Source organism: Cydia pomonella, chromosome 7 (genome assembly GCF_033807575.1).
Source record: "Cydia pomonella isolate Wapato2018A chromosome 7, ilCydPomo1, whole genome shotgun sequence".
Taxonomy (NCBI): Eukaryota; Metazoa; Arthropoda; class Insecta; order Lepidoptera; family Tortricidae; genus Cydia; species Cydia pomonella.
Genome location: NC_084709.1, coordinates 17,131,583 through 17,155,912, shown reverse-complemented (window position 1 = coordinate 17,155,912; position 24,330 = coordinate 17,131,583). Strand labels below are relative to the sequence as shown.

The following is a 24,330-nucleotide window of genomic DNA, read 5'->3' as shown; positions in this document are numbered from 1 at the left end:
AATATATATTCATGAATTTGATGGAATTAATAGCAATAAGCGTGGAGGGTGGTGTCAGAAATGTAGTCAGGAAACAAGTTGTATCTGTTGTGAATGAACGCAATTATAATTTAGTCTAGTTACGAAACACAGTACCTAAGGATAAAAACGCCAAATAAGATGCAAAAAAATACCAAGTTATAAATTACTACTACCCCACACTATTGAACAGAAAAGAATGCTTGTTTTTTTTACTGAGTCATAGCGTTTACTTAGGTATAGTTAGCCTAAACTGTAAGACCAGAACAATTTTTCATATAATTATAAATACCAATTGAATGTGAACTGGATACGACCAAGATTTTAACGGGTCGTATTAAATTATCCTTAGGTACGTCTTGCCTTACAAAATGATAAATTCTGAACACAGATCTGATATCACCCCGAATAATAGATATTTACAATATATATTTAAATATACATATGTTACCATAATAGTTAGTATGTTTTATTCAAGAAGAGCAACTAAGCTTAGATCTAAGTTAATGTGATAACGGATTACATGCGTAATTATCTAAGAAAGTGCGTCATGGATTAATAAAAGCCAGTGGGTAAGTATGATAAGTATACAGTCATAGTTACGTGGAAGCATTACCTAAAAGGAAAATGCTTTTTCCATCTGTGTGTATGACGTCTACGAACTCCGCGTCGGTAGGGTCCAGACGTACATTGGTCGGCATTCCTTGGAAATATGGTTCGGCCGGGTCCAGGCCTGTTATCCTTCCTAAGCCCTAAGTAAGATGCTAGGTTAATCATTAAGTTTTTGTTAGTAAAAAAGTAATTAACGACTCTTTATATAATGTGAGGTTAGGTAAGAGTTTTCAACAAAGCAAACATAGAAAGGTTAGAAGCATTTCTCCTTACCGTGAATTTATGGAGAACAAACTATGCTATGCTTAGTTTCTGAATATCACTTATTTTATGCCGTTTGTTTTTAAAGATTGCTTACTTGTATCCTTTCCCCGGCGTAACCCGCCGTGTGGGCACCCAGCGAGTGGCCTATGATGTGTACGTCGAGGGGATTCAAACCGTGGTCTTTCTGCAAAAATATTACCACACATTGTTATACAGTTTTTTTTGTGTCTAGCTGTTAATACATACAACTAAAAAGATTCCTTATTGCTAAGTTGAGATCAGTTATGTAAGAAGTAATATTTAGCAAGGCCCCATCATTAATGTGCGAAGTACCCTTTTACCCGCGCCTGTTTACGCTATCCAATATGATTTTCTTGTCTATGGACATGACCAGAGAATGATGCGAACAGTTGGGGTAGTTAACTACGTCAATCCAGAGTTTCCTGCGGAGAGTTCCACCACGTTGCAGTTAGTCCAGTCATTTATCTGTAGCGTGTTGACTAAGAGGGCGACCTCCAAGCCAACTGCTGCCTGCTGCTGCAAGTAGACTGCTGCCCGTCTAGTCTACCACCACCACGTTAAAGTCAATTAGTTACCTGTAGCGTGTTAACGAAGTGTGCCACCTCCAAGCCGACCAGCCTGGTGTTGGCAGTGCCTGCGTGTTTAGCGGTAGACTGCCACCCGTCTAGTCCATCACCACCACGTTAAAGTCAGTTAGTTACCTGTAGCGTGTTGACGAAGTGTGCCAACTCCAAGCCGATCAGCCTGGTGTTGGCAGTGGCCTGCGTGTTTAGCGGTAGATTGATGCCGCCCGCCTAGTCAACAACTACCACGTTAAAGTTAGTTAGTTACCTGTAGCGTGTTGACGAAGTGTGCTACCTCCAAGCCGACTAGTCTGGTGTTGGCGGTAGCTTGCGTGTACAGCGGTAGACTGCCGCCCGCCCAGTCCACCACCACCACGTTGAAGTCGCCCGCCTTCACCAGCTCGTCCTTCATCTCACTGACCTATCAACACAATTAGCATCTGAATAAGAAGGAAAGCACTATCATACTAACAGCGATTGAGTAAAAAAAAAAAATCAACACAATGATGCAAAAGACGAAAACACAGCAAAAAAGCTTTTAGCAAAATATAAAGTAACTACAACTTATTAAAAAATAAATAAAGTTGGAAGCAATAGTAGATTGTTAACCAAAGTGATGAAAGTCACTCATTTCAGTCGGGGTTGTTTGGCGCTCAAACGCAGTGAGAACGCCAATAGTCCGAGACTAGAATGATACCTTTTACTCGAGTTAAACAATCTATGTTTTATTTTGAATATGAGGAAATTAAAATACTAGTGTATTTAAAAAACATGACTAAGTATAAACTTTTATATTATTTCTCGAGGGTACTTTCAATTAACAATCTAGGTAAGAGTATCGTTATTTATGAAATTGGGAGTTAAATATCAAAATGGAAATGGTCCAAATTTTAATTGCATATCGTAAAAAAAGTGAAAATACCGTACTTGGAAAGTAAATGCCCTAGAGCAGAAATGTATCACTTTCTGCACACTTCATAGATAAACAATGACCCACTTTCAGAGCATGAAAATCGAAAAATATGGTAGGAAATTTGCTAGATATAAATTTGATTTGAAACGAGTGGCGAATGACTTTTTTAGTCTAAAAAACATGCGGATATACGGTTAACAAAGATCATCGAAATGTGTTTAATAAAATTGAGTTTTGTTTAAGAACAAAAATGTATCTTCATTTGGTAGTCTTCATTTCTTAGCATTTATTTTCGGGCATCATCAAGGTTTTTTAATTGGCTAATCAATGGATTGCGTGAAGCGTGAATAGATAGACAACATTTAAACGATTGGACATAAAAGTAAATAGTATTGGATATAGATTGGTCCATTAAAACATTAACAAGCTTCCTTTGTCCGAAAATTACAACAACATGATGTTATATCATATCGCCATAACTTATTTGTGTTATCATAACAATAAAACAATCGTTAACAGTTCCCCATGTTTTTAATCTGGCACGTAATGGGACTTAAGATGCTTTAAAATCAGATAGTAGTCTAATAGCCGTGATGTAAGTTAACTTTACAACACTATATTTATATTTTTCGTTGGAAATATAAACTTTATTTGATGGCAGCAAGAATTATTTCGAAGAACAATTGGGATGTAAGATAAGATTATTAGAAGCGGAAAAATGCAGTCAAAGTAGGTTAAAAACTATAAAGCTACATAAGTATTTATTGGCGTTATCGTAGAGACAAAGGCGTAGCGTGTTGTCTGTGTAATAATCTCGGAGAATCGCCTCAGGCTCAGTAGTTATAGTTATAGGAAGTAAATTTGTGGTTTGTTACTAACCCATGATGGGGGCGTGGTTGATGAAATTGCATACAAGTTTAGCAATAAAATAAGTTATCAGGTCATTTGCGCAAGTTAAAACTATAAAGCTAGACGTAGACTAGCAAGAATTAGCAATTTACGTTACATTGCCGACTACTGAGGTAAACTGCATTCAAACGTTTGAACAGTCACCGCAACGCATTGATATTTGCATGCAAGTTCTTGCTAGTCTCAACCTTGCTTTAGGTAGGAAAATCTAAACGCAAAAATCTCCTAAAACGGCAAAGCGTGATGTAAAGCTGTGTTTAGCGTGATTTAAAGACATTATTTGACACTTTGGAGGTATTCGTAACCATGTTTTGCAAGCAAAAAAGTTCACATTCCTCGAAGAAGTCCAAATAACATAAAAAATACAGCATTACATCAAGCTATGCGTTTTTATTGTAAAATTTGACTGTTGTATATAAGATGCATGTTCGCGGATGCACATGTGGACGGATTCCACGCGACACTGCGCAAGCGCTGCGCCGCGACGCTCCGCAGGGTGCGCGACAGCCGCCACAGTCTCCTGACCGTCGTAGCTGACAGATGGGACAGTGGCCTGATAAGGCACTGGTCCTCTCTAGTACCTAAGATAGTTATTTAAGTTTATTTTTTAAGTTAACCTTAGTCATAGCTTTTAATTCTTAAGATGTACTAACAAAATATGGACCATGTTTGTCTGAAATAAATGCATTTTATTTTATTTTATTTATTATAAGAAAAATTACATTTTCGGCCTGGATCAGGATTAGGACTTTATGTGGATCAAGACATCACATAAAGTCCGTAGATTTAAGTAGATTAAATTAAGTGTATTGTGACTAACCCAGTTGGACAGAGGCGTGTCGATGAAACCATGTATGATCATCTTAGTGAGCCGTCGCGGGCTGAAGTTGGATTTCACTATAGTCTTGTTGACGTTCACGTTCAGTATTTGACCGTCGGTGGGATTTTTCTTTGTGTATAAAATAAACCTGAAAAAAGTAGGTTCCTTATACAAGTAGGTAGAATAAAGAGACTGTGGATATTTATTTAGTCGAAGCTATTAAAGCAGTGTTTATTTAATGAATCTAGAATATAACCAGCTTCCAAAAATAAATTATGTAATTTTTTTTCCTCTGTGATATTAATTAAAAATATGGAAAAATAGTATAACTAACTCATCGTGAAAATATTTGTGGTTAGAGTCTGTGCGGAAAGGGAAGAGTCGTGGAATGTATGGGGCCCAATACATTCCACGACTCTTCTCTTTCCGAACAGACTCTAATATAGGACCAAATCCAGAGACGAAAATAAAAACGACATATCTGGCTTCAGTAGACTTAATAGTAGAGTCACAAACCTTGTGTTTATAACGACTCTAGGAAGCGGGAACACATTGAAGGGCCGGTGGATAAGGTGGTACCAACTCCTTGTGATGTTCAGGCAACCAAGCTCGTCGTAGCATCTCGTTTCGTTTTCGACTGAAATATTATTTTGGAAGTTTAATTATACTGGTATATTTTTAATACTTTTGTTACTTAAAAACTTGTACTTAGTTATAACTCTACGTTTAGGGGTCCACTGATTACCCGTTCGCCGGACGATATCGCCGGCCTGTCAGTTATTCGCAAAATCTGAAAATTGCCAATAACTGGCATAAAGGCGGGATTTCACTAGTGTGCGGTACTGCGCGGCACAACGAAAATGTTTGTGGAATGTCGCCTTAAGAGGGAAGAATAGCTTTGCGATCCTAGCGAAATAACGGTACTTTTTCTATGAAATTCCATTTCGGGAGAAAACGTTTTCCACCAACGAAATCTTAACAAATCACTTTGATTTTGATGTCGATCGCTTCAGAAGAATATATTCTAGGTTACTAGGTTAGGTACGCTTTTAAAAAAAATTGTTATGCAAATTTCATATAAACTTGAAAAGCCAAAATTATGCGCTTCAAAAAACGTTAGGACTCTCATTACTATTTATATAATGTATCTTAAATACATATATAAAATATCCGAAGAATAAGTCAATCGAATAAGTAGTTTGGAAAATAGGAAAATAAGACAGATTTTTCTTTTTATTTATTTTGCAAACAGTAAGAATTTAGGGCATAATATTCCGTATATACGGTAATTACCTATATATGATAATAATACAAACAAAGGAGCATAAGAATATTTTATTATCAAACCAGGGGCGATTTTACTATGCCATTCAGGCCAATTTTAGAATGAATAGACCTTAGTTAATTTTTGAAACAAATTCGAGCAGTAATGTATTGCGTAGTCATTATTTGTGACAGCTGTGACGTCGTTTCAGTAAAAACCACGTTTTGAATATAAACAAAGTACTTAATTATGATACATTACGGTGCTGAATTATTTTGTAAAAGAAAATAAAATTCATATTTTTTCAATAAAACATGTAAGTTTAATTCATTAGGGCCTAAACTAACTAACTCATGGAATATGTAATGGTATCAAAAATACACGCTGTATAATCTAATAACTTTACTTACAAGCGGCTAGGCTTGGTTTAGCCTAGACTGGATTTGTGAATAAATTGATTAATAAATAATGTAGTAAACTTACATGGCAACCAAGGGATGTTAACTTCAATTCTGTCTGATCTCGCCCAGTTGAACGGGTCCAATATGCCACCGAAGGCTGGCTGCAGTCCCAGCAGGATACACCACAGCATCACACGTAGGTGTCGGTCCGTCAGGTGCAGCCTTATCATCTCATTTGCCTGAAACATGATAGTAGAGTTAGAGAATCTCATGCCAGAAGTGAATAGGCGGTGATTTTTAGCTATTAAAAACTATTCACATTTTGAGCTCTAAACCACTATGGCAAGGTATTTACCGATAATTCTACATCTGCCATGACGCATGTCTCTTTTACTAGCACCCGTAATAATAGGTATCATATTATTATTTATTTGCAACAAAAAAAATTGAAATCCTTTACAATTCCAATATTATGTATTCCTGTCAGATATACATAATAATGTATACGTAAGAGTGGTTTAGTGACATTGGCGAATATGAAGACTCAACTGTGTAATGTAATACAAAAATATTCCTTAAATACTTTATGCAGTCGGGCAAGTCCAATTTTACGTTTCGAAGTTACAAACAGCATCAAGGTTTTGTCATGTGATAATGTCGTTGCTATTTTTAACTTTTCAATGCATTTAGCACCTTCAACAATCGCGGCGTTGTATGGGAATTGTCAGTCTTCTTTCGGTATTTTTAATCTTTAGTAATACAGATACATGCAAGATATGTATATTGAGACGAGACTGTAGGAGCTGTATTCAGATTTTACAACTTTTTCATACGTAATTATTATAAGTGTCCGACCGAAACTGGATTTTTTTGGCGAAACCGAAGATTCAGTTTTGCTCTTCTCGCAGTTTCAAACACGATGTTTATGTCAAATTCTACACCGGAACATGCTACATAACAGAAAACAGTGTCGCCGGAATAATTTTTAGCTTTTAAGATTTTGTTATTATATGTATGTAATTTATCTGAAACCTGCCGAAACCAAAATCGAAACTTCGGAAGAACACAGTCGCAATCGCATTAGGGTCAGCATCGCGCACGTGACACACATGAAGTTGTAGGCGTCCATAGGCTACGGTGACTGCTTACCATTAGGCGGGTCGTATGCTTGTTTGCCACCGACGTGGTATAAAAACAGTTTCGAAAATTCTGGAAATTTCGGCAATTTTTGGGTCGAAACCTACATATCTAATCTTAGGAGAAACTTCGGTTAGACTAATTATAGTACGTATGTGCGTACTTGTGTATATACGTCGCATTACAATACGATTAATACCACATAACGTACGATACTACAATACAGTGTGTTGCTAAATAACACGACTCGGAGTGCATTTGCGCACATCAATCAACGCGTGCAATCAATGCGATCATATCATATTAATATTAAAACCTTAGCCAAAAGTCAAAGTACCGCTCTAGTTCAGACAGTGGACAGCCTACGGTGACCGGCACCGGCTTCCTCGCTTCCCCAGTATGGCACGCGCATGCGTTACGCGAGTTACGCAATACCATTTGATGTGTTTATTCACCAGGTGCCACATACGCTTGAGTGCACATATGGCAATCGGAATTGAGCATTTGCATACATATTAGCAAGTGTAGAGGGAGTTGAAATTTTATTGATGGTGAAAATAAGTTTGTTACGTTTCTGTGTATATTCAGGTAAACTGGCACATCTGACGGAAGCACTTTTCTTTCGTTTTCGAACCTAATTTATCTTCTAGCGGCCCAAGAACACCATACAAGAAAAATTGGCAGTCTTTGAATCATTTATGTAACAAAAAAAAAAGTTTGTTTTAAAATCGAATAAAACAAATGAAAAGCAACTCTGTTCCATTAAATAATTATTTAAATTTCATTGGGGGTAATTAGTACTAGTACCTATTGAACAATGGGATGTTAGAGATTACATCTCATGTACCATGATCGGGCTTCTGCTTGTCTAGATTGTTAATACTGGTCAAGACAATGCCAAAACTCTGCGAAAACCACTGATTCTCCATAATTGTCTAGGTTAGTACCTAGTGGGGTCAATGTTTGGCGATAAAAAGCACAATGGCGTTTTCTTTACCAACCTAGGTCTCAGATGCCGTACATAGTAAAAAGACTTCACACACTTCCAATGTTTGCAGTCTGTGAAACATAATGGTGATTGTGTGTAGGTATATAGTTTAAACGTACTTGCGTGCTTGCTTTCACTAAATAATATTATCATTATTTTAATCGGCTTTTAAATACAAATAAGCAGGTACTTACTTAGATTAAGGTTCGAATGCGTAGCCTTTCTAATAAAAAAAAAAACTGTGAGCGCTATATATATGCGGATAAATTTACAAATCAGTAAGTGTGCATTAGGTTTCCTTTGAGAGTAAGTACTTAGTTACATATTAAATTAAGTCAAAATGCAATGTTTTTTCGAAATAATTCAGTTAAAAGTACATTATACGCTTCTGCATCAACAAATAAAGGTTTTAAGACAGATTAAAAACTAAACAACTGTACTTCTGGATCTCTACAACAAATAACTTTGACCCTTAGCGACTGAACAAAAAAATAAGGTACAGCAGAAATAAGTAGGTAATCGCTTCCTAATTCACACTAGCGAACATGCTCTTCTCTCTTTGTTTTGAACATTTTACATTTCACGCCCATAGCAAATTATTTATTTGAAAAGGAGACCATCAATTTTGTTAAGCACTTGGGCCCAGAGTAAACTAGAGCATATATAATAGAAATGGACCTTGAATTAGGTGTCATAATTTCTAGAGTAATTACGATATTGAAAAAAGGCTATTTATGTAATAAAATAGGTATATATTGTACGTCACACCTAGTTTGTATTATATAAGGAATGGTTTTATGCGGGCCAAAAATCGTCAGTCTCCTTTTACAGATAAATCTCTCGCCACATCTTATGAACCTATGCCACATTTACTAATACCTCCTTTGATGATAGAGATGTAAATAGATGTTATGAAATGTTATCATCTTCGGTCAAGGCGACATTGACAGCGATTTTGTGTGCATTAATTGTAGTCTGTTACGAAAGAGCATCGTGAGTCGCGTCACGGAACGGTGACCTTTTAATTTGTACTGGTAAATAATATTAATTGGCGATGAAATATTAATCTAACAAGCAAGGTTGGGTAGCATTTTCTTTTTATATATTAGGTTACAAGCAACGGTGAAGTGAAAATAGTTATTTGTTTTACAAGGAGGCAAAGTTGTTGTTAACTACACTTGCTAATATTGATATCTGAGCAAGCGAAAGATTCCAAAATTGAATCAAGACCGAGGGAGAGGGTCGAGAAATGGAATTCTGAGCGTTGAGAGGGTTTCAAATTTTAAACAAATTTTGCTCCCGAATGAAACACAAAATTTTTCACTTTACCGACCCGAAGAAAATATTAGCTGTAAGATATCATACAAAGTCAAACCAAATCAAATCCAAATAAACGTCATTAAATATTTGTGATTCAAAATCATCATGTAAAAGTCAATTCTGCCAGTTACATAAGAAAAAAACTCAAAATTTGCATCAGATTACTTTGCCTCACATGTGGATTAAATGCAACTTTCTCATTAGTTTTTGAACAATCAAGAGGGCCTTTACCAGCTGGTGTGGTGAAAAGTATTTTGAAACGTGATTCAATCATTTCGATTTGCAAAACCGATAATTGGTTTAAAATATGGTTCAATGATTAAATATAATTTATGTAAAGTAAGTATATAATATAGTAAAAATCATTTTATTGTACTGATTTTACACACATCATACAATCTGTTCTGGACCATGTTTATTTTAATAGAAAGGAATTTTGTAGTAAACCCCCAGATATAATAAATATATTGCGAAAATTTTAAGACACTGACCTGGGAGATCAAAATAATATAATTCATCAGCCTTTCTCTCGTTGAAATACGTATTATTTACGATAACGATCGATTGAGATTGCGTTATCTGGTAATAGTATAGTCAAGTTAAGAAAAAGTATGGAAGTAAGTCGTGTAGTCGTGCTTTTTTTGGATTTGTTAGATGGCGCAACTAGATTGTTTCCCCCGAGTTGCACCGTTTCTATTATGTACGGAAGACCGTTAAATTTTAGGTATAAACTATAAAGTGCCGTAATTTTGGAGTAAATTAAAAGCTATTAGGTTCAAGCTAAGTAGTGTATAGAGAACACCTTGGTGCATAGTATATCTTAATTAAAAAGATGTGCAATGTATGATACCCTAAAAAAAATTTTTTTTTTCGATTGCGGCTCGAGGATAAGTCAGTCGGTTGGTGCAATCTCAAGTTAAGCTTTTTAAAGCATTATAAACATTCAGTTAACTTTGCACGCCTGGGCAAATTATGGAACATGTATTTTTAATTATTTTGTACATTGTGCTTCGGGGGAAATTAAAAGAGACGTGAATTTTTTTAAAAACGGTACTTATCTAAAGACACTACATTTGCACTAAATAAAAAATAGATTTTTTTTACCGGAAGTTTGTCAAAAAGTAAATAGAATTAATCGCAACGAACTGCAAGCGAAGGTGGTTGGCAGCACGCGGCGCGGGGCGCGCGAGGCGGGGAGATAGCGCAGCGCGCAGCTAGGGTTTGCAATATCCGACAATTTTTCGGATCCGGATACATAGAAATAGGATATCAAGAACGACTGTCAAACTTCAAAAGTGCGACCAAAAATAAAATGCAAGTTTGTGCGTAAATTGTCTATGTGAGATCAAAAATAGTGATGTCATGTTACAACATATTAATAATCTATCGGTGTTTGACTGCTTTATCGACTACTTATTCAAATGTGTTTGATTGTATAAAAAAATGATATACGAGTAGGTATGAAGTCGCTTCCCTTATGGTCATATAGGGCCCAAAAGGTGCCTTTGATGAAACCAGCATCATATTTTAGTATGTTGTTAAGCATGTTATTCTGACTAAAAAACCATCGGGAGACAGTTTCTAACGTGGTTAAGTCACCAGTTATGACGTCATCAAAATGGCCGGTGCCGTGTTCAGAATATTGCGTATACCACACCAAGTATATCACATGTAAGCTTGTGTGGGGTGTCATAAAAAGCAAAATTAAATGCGCTACAATATTGTTTATACATTTGACCTTGTAAATACCATAGTTTGCGAGACATTTTAAGTTTTATTTAAATTTTCCCGAAAAAAAATCCGTTTTTTGTTTTCATCAACTTTACTAGTAACTTTACAGGAAGACATTGTATCAAGATATGAATGCTACATTAATAAGCTATAAAATTCCATTAAAATATTGAAAATCGGTTTATAAACAAGCAAATTACACTATTTTTGTTCCATACCGGATGACACCACCAAGAGTCGGATGGCTGTTTCAATACAATTTGCAAGGCAAATGATGTTTAAGATAAAGGTAACTTAAAATATTTTCGATAAAAGTATTATTATCAAAATTATGAATACTGAGATCGTTTTATTGTAATTTACTCCGGATCTAGCTAGTTAAAGTTACACACTAATTAAACAAAAATATTTATTTTTTTACGTATTATTTTGTCCCAGAGCATGCACCTTCGCATGCGCAAAGCATAGTGTATTTAAATCCGTGTTTTACTCCCCCACACCCTGTACAGCGTTCTTTGCACTTACAAGACAATAGCTCCTTGCAGAGGTGTACGCTGGTCCATCATTTTTCTTTCGCCAAGCCTAGTTGCAAGAATCTAGCATTTGTGGGTCTCTATTCAGGTAAATTGGTCCCAATGTGGGTCTGTTAAGCCCTTTTTATATGCTGTAGGAGAGCATCTTGTTGAAGGAATATACTCGATCGCTCTGGTTTTTCCTAAACAAGATCCCCCTCGCAGTATTGACATTACCTATTTGTGTCCCTACTGGGAAGTTATATGTAGGGTTTGCAATTAGAATATTGTGATATTCTAATTATTCGAATATCCACCAAAATAAATATCCGAATAAACTGATTTAGATAACAAAGAAATAACGTTTTTAACTATGTTTTAATACAATGATATCACCCCAACTAATTTTAAATGATTACTTGATTACTATAATAGCTAACATAATGTTATCTCTAAAACCGTACTTAATAAGGAGGGTTTATATCTGGATTAGCTGGTGCATAGTTGGAAATACATCCAATGCCTCACCTCGTGTTCATTCGTCATGAAATACTAACTATGAAAGCAATACTTACTTACTTCACTGGATCAGTGACCCAAAAAGAATCTTGGCCTTTGACACAAGAACAACGTCACTCTGCTCTATTCTGCACCACTCCACGCTAGTTGGATACTCCGAGGGCGTTTTAGGGCTACTCTAGCTCCCTATTTTTCCTACGCTTTCATCTTCTCTATCTTCATCTCTGATAGGTCCCAGAATATTCCGCCAGAATTTCGTCTTCTTCACTAAGAACTTGTTCTTTTTTTTTCTGATTCAGAGTCCAAGTGTAATACTTACCGATGTCATTCATCAAAATCTAATTATTGTCTTATAGACTTGAATCATGGACAGTCTACTGATCAGCTTGGACACTAGAACTCGGCGAAGCGCTGCTGAGCATCTTAGGGCATTTTGGATTCGAACATCTATCTCCTCTTCCCGATTACTTTAGGTAGGTCTTTTCTTTTCGATCTGCGATGGCAGCATGGTTCTATTTTTATCACTTGTCACTATGCCCTTCATGACAAATGATAAAGAGCCGACCATCTTAGCCCTATTCATTTGGAGATATTCTAGTGGTTGATTATCAGACCAATTTTCTCTCCTTCCTACTCTACTATCCTAGCCTTGGCCTTCAGGTTGCTTTTGTTTTGAGCCTATAGCCCCAAGTCATCAAGATATCCAATGATCTAATGTTTGCATTAAGCAACATTCTCATTCATTGTATAAAGTTACTGTGTGACATGATGTACCTATCAAAATTGATGTGCTGTTAGTATTTGAATTGATTAAATATATGAAAATACTATATTTCAATGACAAAATGGTATGAAATTATTCATAAATTTCATTAGAAAATTGTTCCGGTTATAGGTCAATAACCATATTTAACGGATCCGTAATATCCGGATCTTATGACCCGATATCCGGATATTTCGGATATCCGGATCTCAAACCCTACGCGCAGCGATTGTTCCGAGACAGTTTGTTTGACACTTTTGACGGGCAACGAGCACAAATCTTTCTTCTGGCATTAAAACGGAACTATTGTTTTAAACAATCATTGAGTGAACTAAGTAGTGTAACGTTTTCGTAAGTATATGGAAAAACGCGATTTTTCGAATTTAACAAACATTGAGCGTACCTGTATTTAATTTGTTGACTTTTCTGTCTGCATACTCAGAAACCCTACTATTTTTGCAGTACATGCCACTACTCGTGCCTCAAGAGCCGTGCTTCGTCGGTGCATCTACGCGCGTTCCTTCTCTTGCCACTAATCACGCGCTTGTCGCTTCTGTGTATTTATTGCTCTACGTTTTTGGTACTTGATTACAAAACTGCATGTTCCGTATAAAAATGCCAATTTTTTATGGGGTGCGAATGTAAACAAAATCAAATGAATATGATTGCATCAATTTCCAATAGTATTAAAATTTCCCCCGAAGTACAACGACACTTAAACATGAAAAACTACTTTCCGGGTGTCGCACCATGGTGCGAATTTGACATTGGATTTAGATATTTTTTCTAATTATTTACTCAATTTGCACCGAGTACATTACTTTCCCCAGACCCGCAATGGCCAAAATAGTTTTTTTTTTAATGTTGTTTTTTTTTTACCTGTTCCGTAGCTTAAATTAACATAAATAACACGTGCGAATTTAGATATAAGTGTTGTAAAACGTACGCCAAATTACACCGAGTACACCTTTTTTCTCTTCTTAGTTATAACCATTACATTATTTTCAGCCGATTTCAACCCTTTCCGGGGGGGTGAATTTAGTAACGATTGTATAAAGTTCGATTTTTAGCCCATACAAAACAATCCGTAGTGATTTTATTAGTCCTTAGAATTAGTTCCTGACTTTAGTGAAATTTGAGTTAATTTGACCGTACTATAACGCAAATCGAGAATTGTGAATTAGCAAAAATAAACACAACCGCTTCGCGCGGAAGTACAGTTGTGATGCAATGGATGCCTTAACCAGCTGATATAACAGAAGACCGAGTCTTTATGTAAGGCAATTGATGGGTCAGTACTCAGTAATAAGTACTTAGTGCGGACAAACGGTCTACGGGTACAATTACCCCATGATACGACGGTTTAAACTCGACATAACGTTTCAAATTGCTGTTATTTGTATTCACACGCATTGTTGATATTTAGCATTATATAACTAGATTAAAAACTACACCAACATAGTAGCCGCCAAAATACAAACTTTACACCAGAGCCAAAAAACTTTTCGGTTTTTCGAAAAAAAAACATAACTTCTTTGTTTATTAACGAAATTACTTCAGATTTCGAATAAATATATAAATTTAATAATTTTTTGACTCAAATCATTATAAAAATGACTGGTATCAATTTTAGCGGGGATTACTACAATGGCACATTTATTTTCGTTAAAGAAACCAGTAAATGTATGGAAGCCGCTGAACTGGTAAAAATTATCAAAAGCATAAGTGCTGTAAGCGGTTGCTTATGTTTTCGTACGTTCTATTATATTAAGTACAAAAGTACATTATATCAAGTCTCCCGGACTCCCCCTATTTACTGCCTATTAATTATATTTAGACAAGCCAGTGGATTGCAAATGCAATTCTATTCGCGGATGAAAACCTAGTAACGTCCCTATGCGAAGTCAGTACCTAAGTAGGTATCCTAATACGCTTAGCAACCTAGTTCGAAAATGTGTTGCATTGTTACAACTGTAGTATTAAGAATGACTCACGTTATTACGGCCCGGGTCCGGCCCGAGGCATCCGACACTTCGTTTCCTATAGAAAGCATCAGCATCACGTGATCACCGGTCACATGTCATAGAAAACGAAGTGTCGGCTGCCCCGGTCTGGACCCGGGCCGTTCAAGCGCGAGTCATCCTTCAATTAAATAACTTGAACTTGAAATCGGTAACAAACATGCACGATTATGCGAGATCAAACTTACATTGGTTTGCATAGCATAATTTTTGCTAAACGTAACTTCGTTACATAGAAACAACGACGTGGAAATAAATCAGACGAATTTTTATTAATCAATTAGGTTCCATCACGCACGCAGATGCGCACGGAAGGATTATATCGAGGGCTTCATGCTAAAGGGGCGTATAAGCAAGAACCCTACTTTTCAGGAGACACAAAAAACTGAATAACTTTTGTTACAATGTACCGATTGTTCTACAATTTTGCATAGAGTATTTAAATTACTATCTTTTTCATGTGTCATGCCTAGTTTCGTTCTACGTATTATAAAAAGCAGTCATTATGCAGTTACGCCTCTTTACCACGACAGTAATTTCCGACATTTAGGTTGAAATTTTTTGAAAAATACTTGAGATTTATGGTCGTATAATTCTTTTTTTTTTCTATTCGATAATTTAATCATGAAAGGTGGAAATACTGTTAATAATTCGAAATACTTTAATTTTACAGTAATTTAGTCATCATTGTGTAGTTTCTTCTATTTTTTCTGATTTTTATACGCCCGTCTGGGCTGACGAATCTATCGTGTAAGTATCCTTTATTTGTGGTCGTATAATAGGGCGCCAAATTATATTTTGAGTAAATATTCATAAGTTCATCTAGATTTTACCATTAAAATGATTCCTCATGGTTTTGATAGTGTCACAACTGTCCACGAGATTAAGCAATGTCGACTCGAGCTGGTTACCGATTGGGTAAGTAACTGTTTTGAATTGCCACTTTGAGCATCTCAGTGTTTCAATAGCCTCCGTGGTCTAGTGGTTAGAGCGGTTGTCTCTCGATTCGGAGGTTCTGGGTTCGAATCCCGGTGGGGACACTGTCAAGCAAAAGTCGCTTTGAGACTATTCCCGGTATGGCTAGGACATTGCAGACTAAATCACCTGATTGTCCGAAAAGTAAGATGATTCTGTGCTTCGGAAGGCACGGTGTAAAGTCGTTGGTCCCGGCTACTATCTATCCGGTGGCTCTCGTCATGAGAGCCATGTCAGAGGCCTTTGGCGGCTCAACAACTCTAACACCAGGGTTTTTAAGGTACATCAATCTTACAACCCACACGATAAGAAGAAGTGTTTCAAAAGACAATCACGCCGCTTACTCTGATTTTTGCCTGGAGTTAGCGTTAAGACGTGTGGGCTTACTTAAGAAAACTGACTTAACTGAATTCCAATAAGATCATTTTTACTATTTGTGATAGTATTAGGTAAATGGTAGTCACTCAAAAGTCGATTAGTACAGAACGATTTTACAGAAAAGAATTGAAATCGGTAGTAAAGGATGCATAGACATTGCTAAGACAACACAATGACAGCTTTACTAAAAAAAAGCAGTCAAGAAACAATCAAACGATTAAATTTAGAGTGCATTAACTAAAACAAAAGGTTAAAACGTATTAAAACTTGTATTCAGATAATAAACATTACTCCTTTTTAATGGTACCACTGGTAACAAAATTATAACTATCTTAAACAATAAAATATTCAAAACTTCTAAACAAATAAATATGACATCATTTATCGTCATTTCATAAAAAAAAAAAAAAAAAAAAAAAATAAATAAACGTTTATTCACATTTCATGCCTTATAAATATTTACAATATACTTCTGCCAAACCACAGAGTGGTTTGTTGGCAGACGAAGCTCCTATAATATGCAAGCATGTAGTCTATATGTTACTTATATTTTTATCTATTTAACCTCTTACCGCATGCGCAGCCCTATATGGCAATTATAATATTCAATTCTATTGATAGCTATTAAAGTTTATTTTTAAACAGATATAATACTTTTGTTTACGACATGAAGTAAGGGGTTAACGCTACAATCTGATCATACAGTATAAAAATGCAGTGCATGTATACAATTTATAGCGGTTGTATTTTACCTTTTATTTTATTTAATAGATTGTTGCTAAGTTTCTTTTTAAATGTTCGTTTTGTTATCCTTTTGGTCTTCAAATCCGATGGTAACTCGTTATAGATCATAGGGACTAAATATTTTCTACATCTCTGGCCAAAATAATTAGTAAAACTAGGTACTAGCAATTTATTATTATCTCTGTTTCTTATTAACCTTTGATTGACAATAGGTATTTTAAACTCATCATTATACATTTGTTCCATAGCTAAGAATAACGTGACTTTTTCATGAACTGTTAAAATTTTACATTCTAAGAAGAGTTGTTCATAGGTAGTACTTTTACATTTAAATTTAGTTTTTTTGTCAACCATTAATTTCATGAATCTAATCTGCAATGCCTTTATCTTATCTAGATACGTTTTAAATGTACGACCGTAGCTTGACAGCCCATACGACAATAGTGAATCCACTAGAGCATAGTACACTGCATACATAGTGGCCCTATTTAAAACGAACTTCAGATGGTGGAATTTTACAAGTACTGCTCTTAATTTATTAAGAAACAATATTAAATCTTCTCTACTAATAAACCTAAAAGTAGTTTAGCTAACAACTTAACCCACTTACGTCTCCATTAAATTATAACAGAGGAATGTTACACTTAAGAATTACAACCACCCCGACGGACGACGAGTGCCTACAGACATATGAGGTAATCAGCCCGCAGCGCACGCAGTGGGCCTTAAACAGTTTTGACTCATTCAAATCTCCAGGAATGGATGGGATCTTCCCTGCGCTTCTTAAATGGGGCGGGAAGCATCTCACTCTGAAGCTGACCATCGTTTTGCGCGCCTGTCTCGCTCACAGGTACGTGCCGAAGCAATGGAGGGAGGTCAAGGTTATCTTCATACCGAAACCAGGTAAAAGCGACTACTCGGACCCCAAATCCTTCAGGCCCATCAGGCTGACCTCTTTCATGTTGAAAACATTAGAGAGGTTGTGTGACAGGTACCTTAGAGAGAGGGTGCTAATTCATGTGCCCTTGCATCCAAACTAACATGCCTATAGCCCTGGCAAATCTACAGAATCAGCACTTCATGCAGTAGTAAGTAAAATTGAGGTGGCGATCAAAAACAGATCCATGTGCTTAGGAACCTTCATAGATATAGAAGGGGCTTTCGACAGGACCAGGTTCAGCAGCATTACAGCAGAACTGGTAAGAAATGGCGCGAATGCAGTTATGACAGAATGGATAAACAACATGTTGAGCCAACGAACCATCAAACTCGGGACGGGCGAAACACAGCAGGCATTAATGGCAAAAGGATGCCCCCAAGGAGGAGTCCTATCGCCACTACTACTATAGAACCTTGTGGTGAATGACCTGATCACCACACTAAACAATAATCACTATTACACAATCGGCTATGCTGACGACATAGTGATACTGACGAGCGGCAATTATGGAACTGCAAATGGTTTTAACAACGAACTCTCAGTCAATCTTAACAAAACTGAGCTGGTTATGTTCACCAACAAACGCAACTTGGGAAACTTCCGCCTTCCCAAACTGTTCGACACTGAACTCCAACTATCTGCGGAGGTAAAGTATTTAGGGGTAATACTTGACAGCAAATTGAATTGGAGCAATCAGCTAAACGGCAAAATTCACAAAGCCACAGTCGTATTCTGGCAATGTCGTAGAATGGTGGGTAGAACCTGGGGGCTAACCCCAAAGATAACTCTATGGCTTTACCAGGCAGCCATACGACCAATAATAAGCTAAGGTGCGATAGTTTGGTCGCCACGCACCAAACTATCCATAGTTGAAGTTAAACTACAACGACTCCAGAGGTTGGCCTGTATGGCGACCACGGGCTGCATGAGGACAATACCAACCACGGCCCTGGAAGCCTTACTGGGCCTGCCGCCGCTGCACCTCTTTATACAACAGGAAGCGCTAGCTACGGCGGTGTCAAAAAATCTAATCTCTGGAGACCACCTAGGGTACCACACACCGAGATCCTCTACGAGGCGATAGGTAAGGAACCGCTAATAGAAGCGGTGACTGACAGGATACCCAGACAATTCGTCTTCGACAAGAAATACAAGATACAGTTACACGAAGAACCTCGCGAAGGGCTCAACCCAAGGGAGCTGAGAATCTTCACGGATGGAACAAAGTCAAGGTCAGGCAATGGCGCTGGAGTATTCTCAGAGGACCTAAACATACATATCTCAACACCACTAGGTGCCCACAACACAGTCTTCCAGGCAGAATGTATGGGCATCATAATGGCAGCACACGCAATCGCCTCAAGGAAAGTATTGGACTACCCCATCCGCATACTCTCTGATAGTCGGTCAGTACTACAAGCTCTGCAAAGTTATACTTTGACCTCAGGGCTAATCTACGAATGCTATAAAGCTCTGTCAGAGGTAAGCACCACCACCAGCGTAACTCTGCAGTGGATCAAGGGACACAGCAACTCGCGAGGGAACAATGCGGCCGACATATTGGCGAGAGGAGGTTCGGAACTGAGGGTGGCAGGACCGGAGCCAATTATACCTCTGCCTTATGCCTGGCTCCGGAACATGCTGCGACACAACACCAAGGTAAAACACCAACAGTACTGGTCTAACCTAGGCACGTGCAGGCAGGCGAAGGAAGCCCTCCCGACAATCGACCCCGGTTTGTCGAGGAGGCTGAGACAGCTGAAGAGGCCACAGCTCCGGCTTTTGACTGAGGCCATAACCGGCCACGCCCCACTAAACAAACACCTACTAACCCTACGTGTTACAGATAGCCCCATCTGCAGAGCGTACATGGAGGCAGAGGAGACAGCCGCCCACGTCATTCTTGAATGCCCAGGGCAGAGCCATCAGCATCAGAGCGCTCCACTTCATTGTTATTATTCGCACGAGATGCAAACCATACTGTAATGCACTAGACACTGACTGAGAGACAGGCGGCCCTAGTGCGCTTACCCGTTTGACAGAAAGGGATAGCAATATGCGGCAATCAAGGACGCTGTCTCCGCGCCCCTTTGGCCCGGCATTATTTGAAGGCCAACGTAATTTTTGTACGGTCGTATGTTCATACGCCTCTTTGCCGCGACGCATTTTGAGGATAGTTGGTAAAAGTTTATGGTCGTATGTATGTACGCCTATATAGCGTGACATTATTTCGTGGTTCGCACTGTCACGTGAGAGAAGTATGTACGTACGCCTTTATACTCCGATGCATTTTGGGGACTGAATGAAAATATCACTTATACGCCTTCAGTACGGCTTTTTGGAACGACATTAAAATGATGACTGTCAGTTATACGCCAAATGATTTTTAATTATTTAATTAACTAATTGTTATGATAAAATTATGAAAAAAATTGTGCTTACGTATCGTTACAAGACAAATACGATGCCGTTAAAAACGATAAATGGCATTTTTGCGTATACGCCCCTTTGGCCTGAAGCCCTCGATATGTATACTCATTCATTCACGCGTTTATTGAGTTACGAATGTTAGGATTCTTTCGGCTCATTTCAGATACGCAATTTATATTACCAATTTCTGCAATTAAGCACGATTGTAATTGCTATAATTTAACGTTTCTGAAAATATATAATTTAAATTTTAAATTCGAAATAATCTGTTATGATAAAAAGGTCCTTACATTTTAAGCATCATCAGGTATATAGTACTTTTTTATTCTACTTTATAAGATTGTAAGTTACTCCCATGATTGTATCCGGTCATTCATCTTTGCATCATTTAAAGGAATTATGCTGAGCGTTTAAACAGGAACCGGCAGGGTTGCCGTTCGTTAGCCGCTTTAAAGCCCTAAAAATATGGCCCGGAAGCATCATTAAGTATTTTCTGTTCTTATGCACCATAAATATTACGAGAACACTGTAATGCAAGGTTAGGTAGACAAAACGTAAAAGCTAACAGATACTTAGCTATTATTTCTAGCTATGCTCTGGATATGTGTGAACCAGTACGGTTTTGGTTTGATGCAGGGATATTGAAAGCTGTATTTTAGCAAAGACTATGCCGGGAGGCGTTTGTGTCAATATTTACAGAAATTAAGCTCGTCTCGGTCGGTATCAAATTTTGGGAACAGATTTACAGACAAATCTCTGTGACTGTGACCCTGACCCCTGTGCTAACCTATATCTTGGGCCCTGACTGTCTTACTGTAAGCTCATTGTATATTTAAGTCCAGTCCGGTTAATTAGTCTATAAAACTCTGGTTGTAACACTTTAAACTGCACCTGAATATGTAGGTCGCTTGTTAAGTTGCACATATTTTGCATATGAAACCGAATTCATCATACTATCTAGTCTACCTACTGAACAAAAGATTATGCAGTTGAAAACCACTTTAAACTGATGAAAAACGCACATACATAGATTATACGCTAGACTAGATCACTTAACTTCTGAAATAAGCGGCCAATAGTAATATGCTCAATGTAGTCTTGGGGGTCCGATTAATAAAAAAAAACTCGCTAAGTGCGAGTCGACCTCGCGATCCAAGGGGTCACAGTATTTTTAGGAATGTTTTTTGACGTGAAACGTCAGTGAAACTTCTTTGAAAAAAATGTCTCTGCAACTGTAGTTTTATAGCGATGTGTATAAAATAAAAACTATTACTCTGAAATCACGCCACAGAAAAAATATTTAATGATATCGAAATGCAACTGAAACAAAACGGTATGACGTCATACCGTTTTAAAACGCTACCTTTTATTTTCTGGTTATACAGTCCCAGAAGGTGTAGTTAAAACGAAAGCTAATGATTAAAATAAAGTTAGGATTAAAATAAAACGATGACTAAAACTATATTTAGACCAGTTTTATTGGGCATCAACCCTTAGGTAACCTGTCTTGTCCCGCATTCCTTGCCTGCTCATAATTTAACAAAAACTATCATCAGACGCGTTTTTCTATCTTGAATTCTTGACATCGCCACAATATATAACATATGGGCCACAATACCTAAAGTTATTTTATTTGACAGTTGACATAATTTATGTCCAACATCTTCCTAGCTTTCTCCCGGCGTTTTAGTAAGGCTCATGGGAGTCAGGGGTCCGCTTGGCAGTTAATCCCAAGAATTGGCATCGGCACTAGTTTTTATGAAACCGACTGCAATCTGACTTTCCAATTCAGAGGGGAAACTAGGGCTTATTGGAATTAGTCCGGTTTCCACGCGATGTTTTTCTTCATCGAAGAGCGATAGATGATATGTCGTACATACGTTCCAAAAATCTCATTGGTATCAGGCCGGGTTTTAAGCCCGCGACCCCCTGGATTGAAATTCACACGTCCTTACCGCTACCAACACTTAAGTTAGTAAGTACACTTTTTTTTACAGCGTTCGCTGTCTTCACTTTTATAAATCGTGTCATTCACGACGACACGTGCCTTGACTCGTATTGTCATGTTATTAAAGGTTAGATTTGACAAATCCGCGCGTCATCGTGGATGACACGAACTATAACGACATAACTGACATAACCATTTAGAATTATTCATAGGTTTCACTTAAGTGCCTTCTTGACTTCTTCGAGAATATGTTTTCTAAGACAGCAAATGTGGGTGGGCATACTTAACATTTGAATATTTGTTTTATGTGAGTAAAGTGTCCATGTCTTGAGTAAAAAGTAAATATAAACTACAGAATTATTGGAAAGAAGTGCCAAATATTTCCCTAGTATGCCTGTTTTACAGAATTTAATACCGGCATAGTAACTTTTTTGACGGTGTGGGGATGCAGCGCTTTATTCCCCCGAGCCTGAAGTGGGCCAATTTCGGGGGGGTATGTGAGTCGCTCACCTCGTGGCTCTTTCTATTGAGAAAAAGGGGGAGGGCCCTACTCAATAAATCCACACTGGCGTTTCCTACAATGGGCGTCCTGGGATCGCGAACATTCTACCACGAAACATACATAGTATAATACCTGCTGGTGAGTCCCCATGCAGCATTGTTCAGTTGCTAATACAGATCCACACTGACGCGTTTCTACGTCATCCTATTGTAAATGCGTGTACTGTACATATTTATCCGGAAATGCCCGCCACAAACGGCGCCGCTGATTAAAATATGATTCGCGATCGAACCAGAAACGACCGCGTTTCGTGTTATTCATTCCTGCATGCGATTCCTAGATATTTGTTGTGTGTAAACAACAATTAGAATTTTCTAGAACCGATGGAACTGAGTAGCGTAGCAAGTTTACGCGTCATGTTAATTTTTACGCTCGTATTCGCTCAATGGAGGGGCCGCCTGGCAAAATGACAGTTTATTCTGAACGAACGACATAGAGGCACGTAAGGTCAATCTGGTAGATCGTAGTCATCGAAGGTTGTAATTTACTTGTTGTTACATGTACATACAATTACACATACGAGTATACCAAGTATTAAATAGAATGTAAAATCTTTAACCCTTTGAACGCCTCGAACCTTGTCGGATGCAATAAGCTTGATGTTGAGCTGTAGCCGCGCGTTGTAGTTGGTGGTCAAAGGGGTGGTTAATATTGAGAGGGTTTCCCTTTTAATTTATTAAAAAAAATTAAATGTGTAAATATTGTACTAAATTGTGATTTTTGTAGATTGCTGTATAATAGAGCAAGATAAATGACGGTGACGACGATTATGTTCAAAGAATAAGCATTAAAAACAGTTCATTATTGTCAGATTAGAAACGGTTGATCAGATGTGAAAAGTTACTTAAAGTACATACATTTCTGACTCTAAATTTGGCAGATAAACGAAATAGCGCTGTAACGCTCCGTACATTATGACAAAGAGTTATTGATTGTAAAAGAGAGGTAAAATCTGAGAAAAAACGGCACGCTGTAGCGCGCCTTGTTCTGAGGTCACTGAATTGTCAAACGACCTGAATTGTTACCGAATAATGAACGGAGCCTCACCATCACATTTACAAAGCCATCTACATTACTTATTGGTAACTGTGGTGGTCAAACGTTAACGTTAGATAAATTAGTAACCCACAGTAACCACAAAAATATGGCGAAGTACCTACAGCGCGATTTGCTTCGGCTGTCAAACTAAGGGGCACGTTTTTTTCTTAGGCTTTACGCTGCTATTGCAATTAAAAACTCTTTGGCTTGAAGTATAAAGTTATACATGTATTTCGTATAGTGTGATATTAACAAGGCGTTTTTAATTGCTGAGAAATTGAAGTTGTTTTATATTTGTAAAGAGCAAGGATGTTTGAATTAAAATAAGAAGTGTGTCAATGTTAACTGGCCAGCAAGTATGTTAAGTGGCTGGCTAAAAGAATTTATTTCAAATTAACTATTTTGATAAAGGCTATGCACATCAAATTGAATATTAAATATAACTGTGATATTGAAGAGTTGTGATGTGATAGTGCTCGGGGCGGGGCACATATGAGATGGTCAAACGCTATGAAGAGGTAGGTTGGCGGTAGTCTGCA

The 24,330-nt window shown here is 37.5% G+C and overlaps 1 protein-coding gene and 1 long non-coding RNA gene across 4 annotated transcripts in view; both read right to left on the bottom strand.

Annotated features, from left to right (window-relative positions):
- LOC133520008 (uncharacterized) overlaps positions 1-17,404 on the bottom strand; it is a 42,575-nt gene extending 25,171 nt beyond the window's left edge. Inside the window, exon 1 of the long non-coding RNA XR_009799691.1 lies at positions 16,968-17,404. This is a non-coding gene — a long non-coding RNA (uncharacterized LOC133520008). The remainder of the gene's footprint in view (positions 1-16,967) is intronic.
- LOC133520002 (pancreatic triacylglycerol lipase-like) overlaps positions 1-24,330 on the bottom strand; it is a 66,389-nt gene that overhangs the window by 5,360 nt on the left and 36,699 nt on the right. For 2 of the 3 annotated variants that reach the window (XM_061854237.1, XM_061854238.1), the window contains exons 1-8: positions 13,916-13,974; positions 9,722-9,816; positions 5,868-6,024; positions 4,637-4,757; positions 4,121-4,268; positions 1,747-1,899; positions 989-1,078; positions 635-770 (exon numbers count right to left, since the gene is read on the bottom strand). In XM_061854237.1, coding sequence (XP_061710221.1) covers positions 635-770; positions 989-1,078; positions 1,747-1,899; positions 4,121-4,268; positions 4,637-4,757; positions 5,868-6,024; positions 9,722-9,748 — 832 coding nt within the window. In that variant the 5' untranslated portion in view covers positions 9,749-9,816; positions 13,916-13,974. Of the gene's footprint in view, positions 1-634; positions 771-988; positions 1,079-1,746; positions 1,900-4,120; positions 4,269-4,636; positions 4,758-5,867; positions 6,025-9,721; positions 9,817-13,915; positions 13,975-24,330 lie in introns of those variants that run through there. The other variant, XM_061854239.1, reaches the window with a different exon arrangement.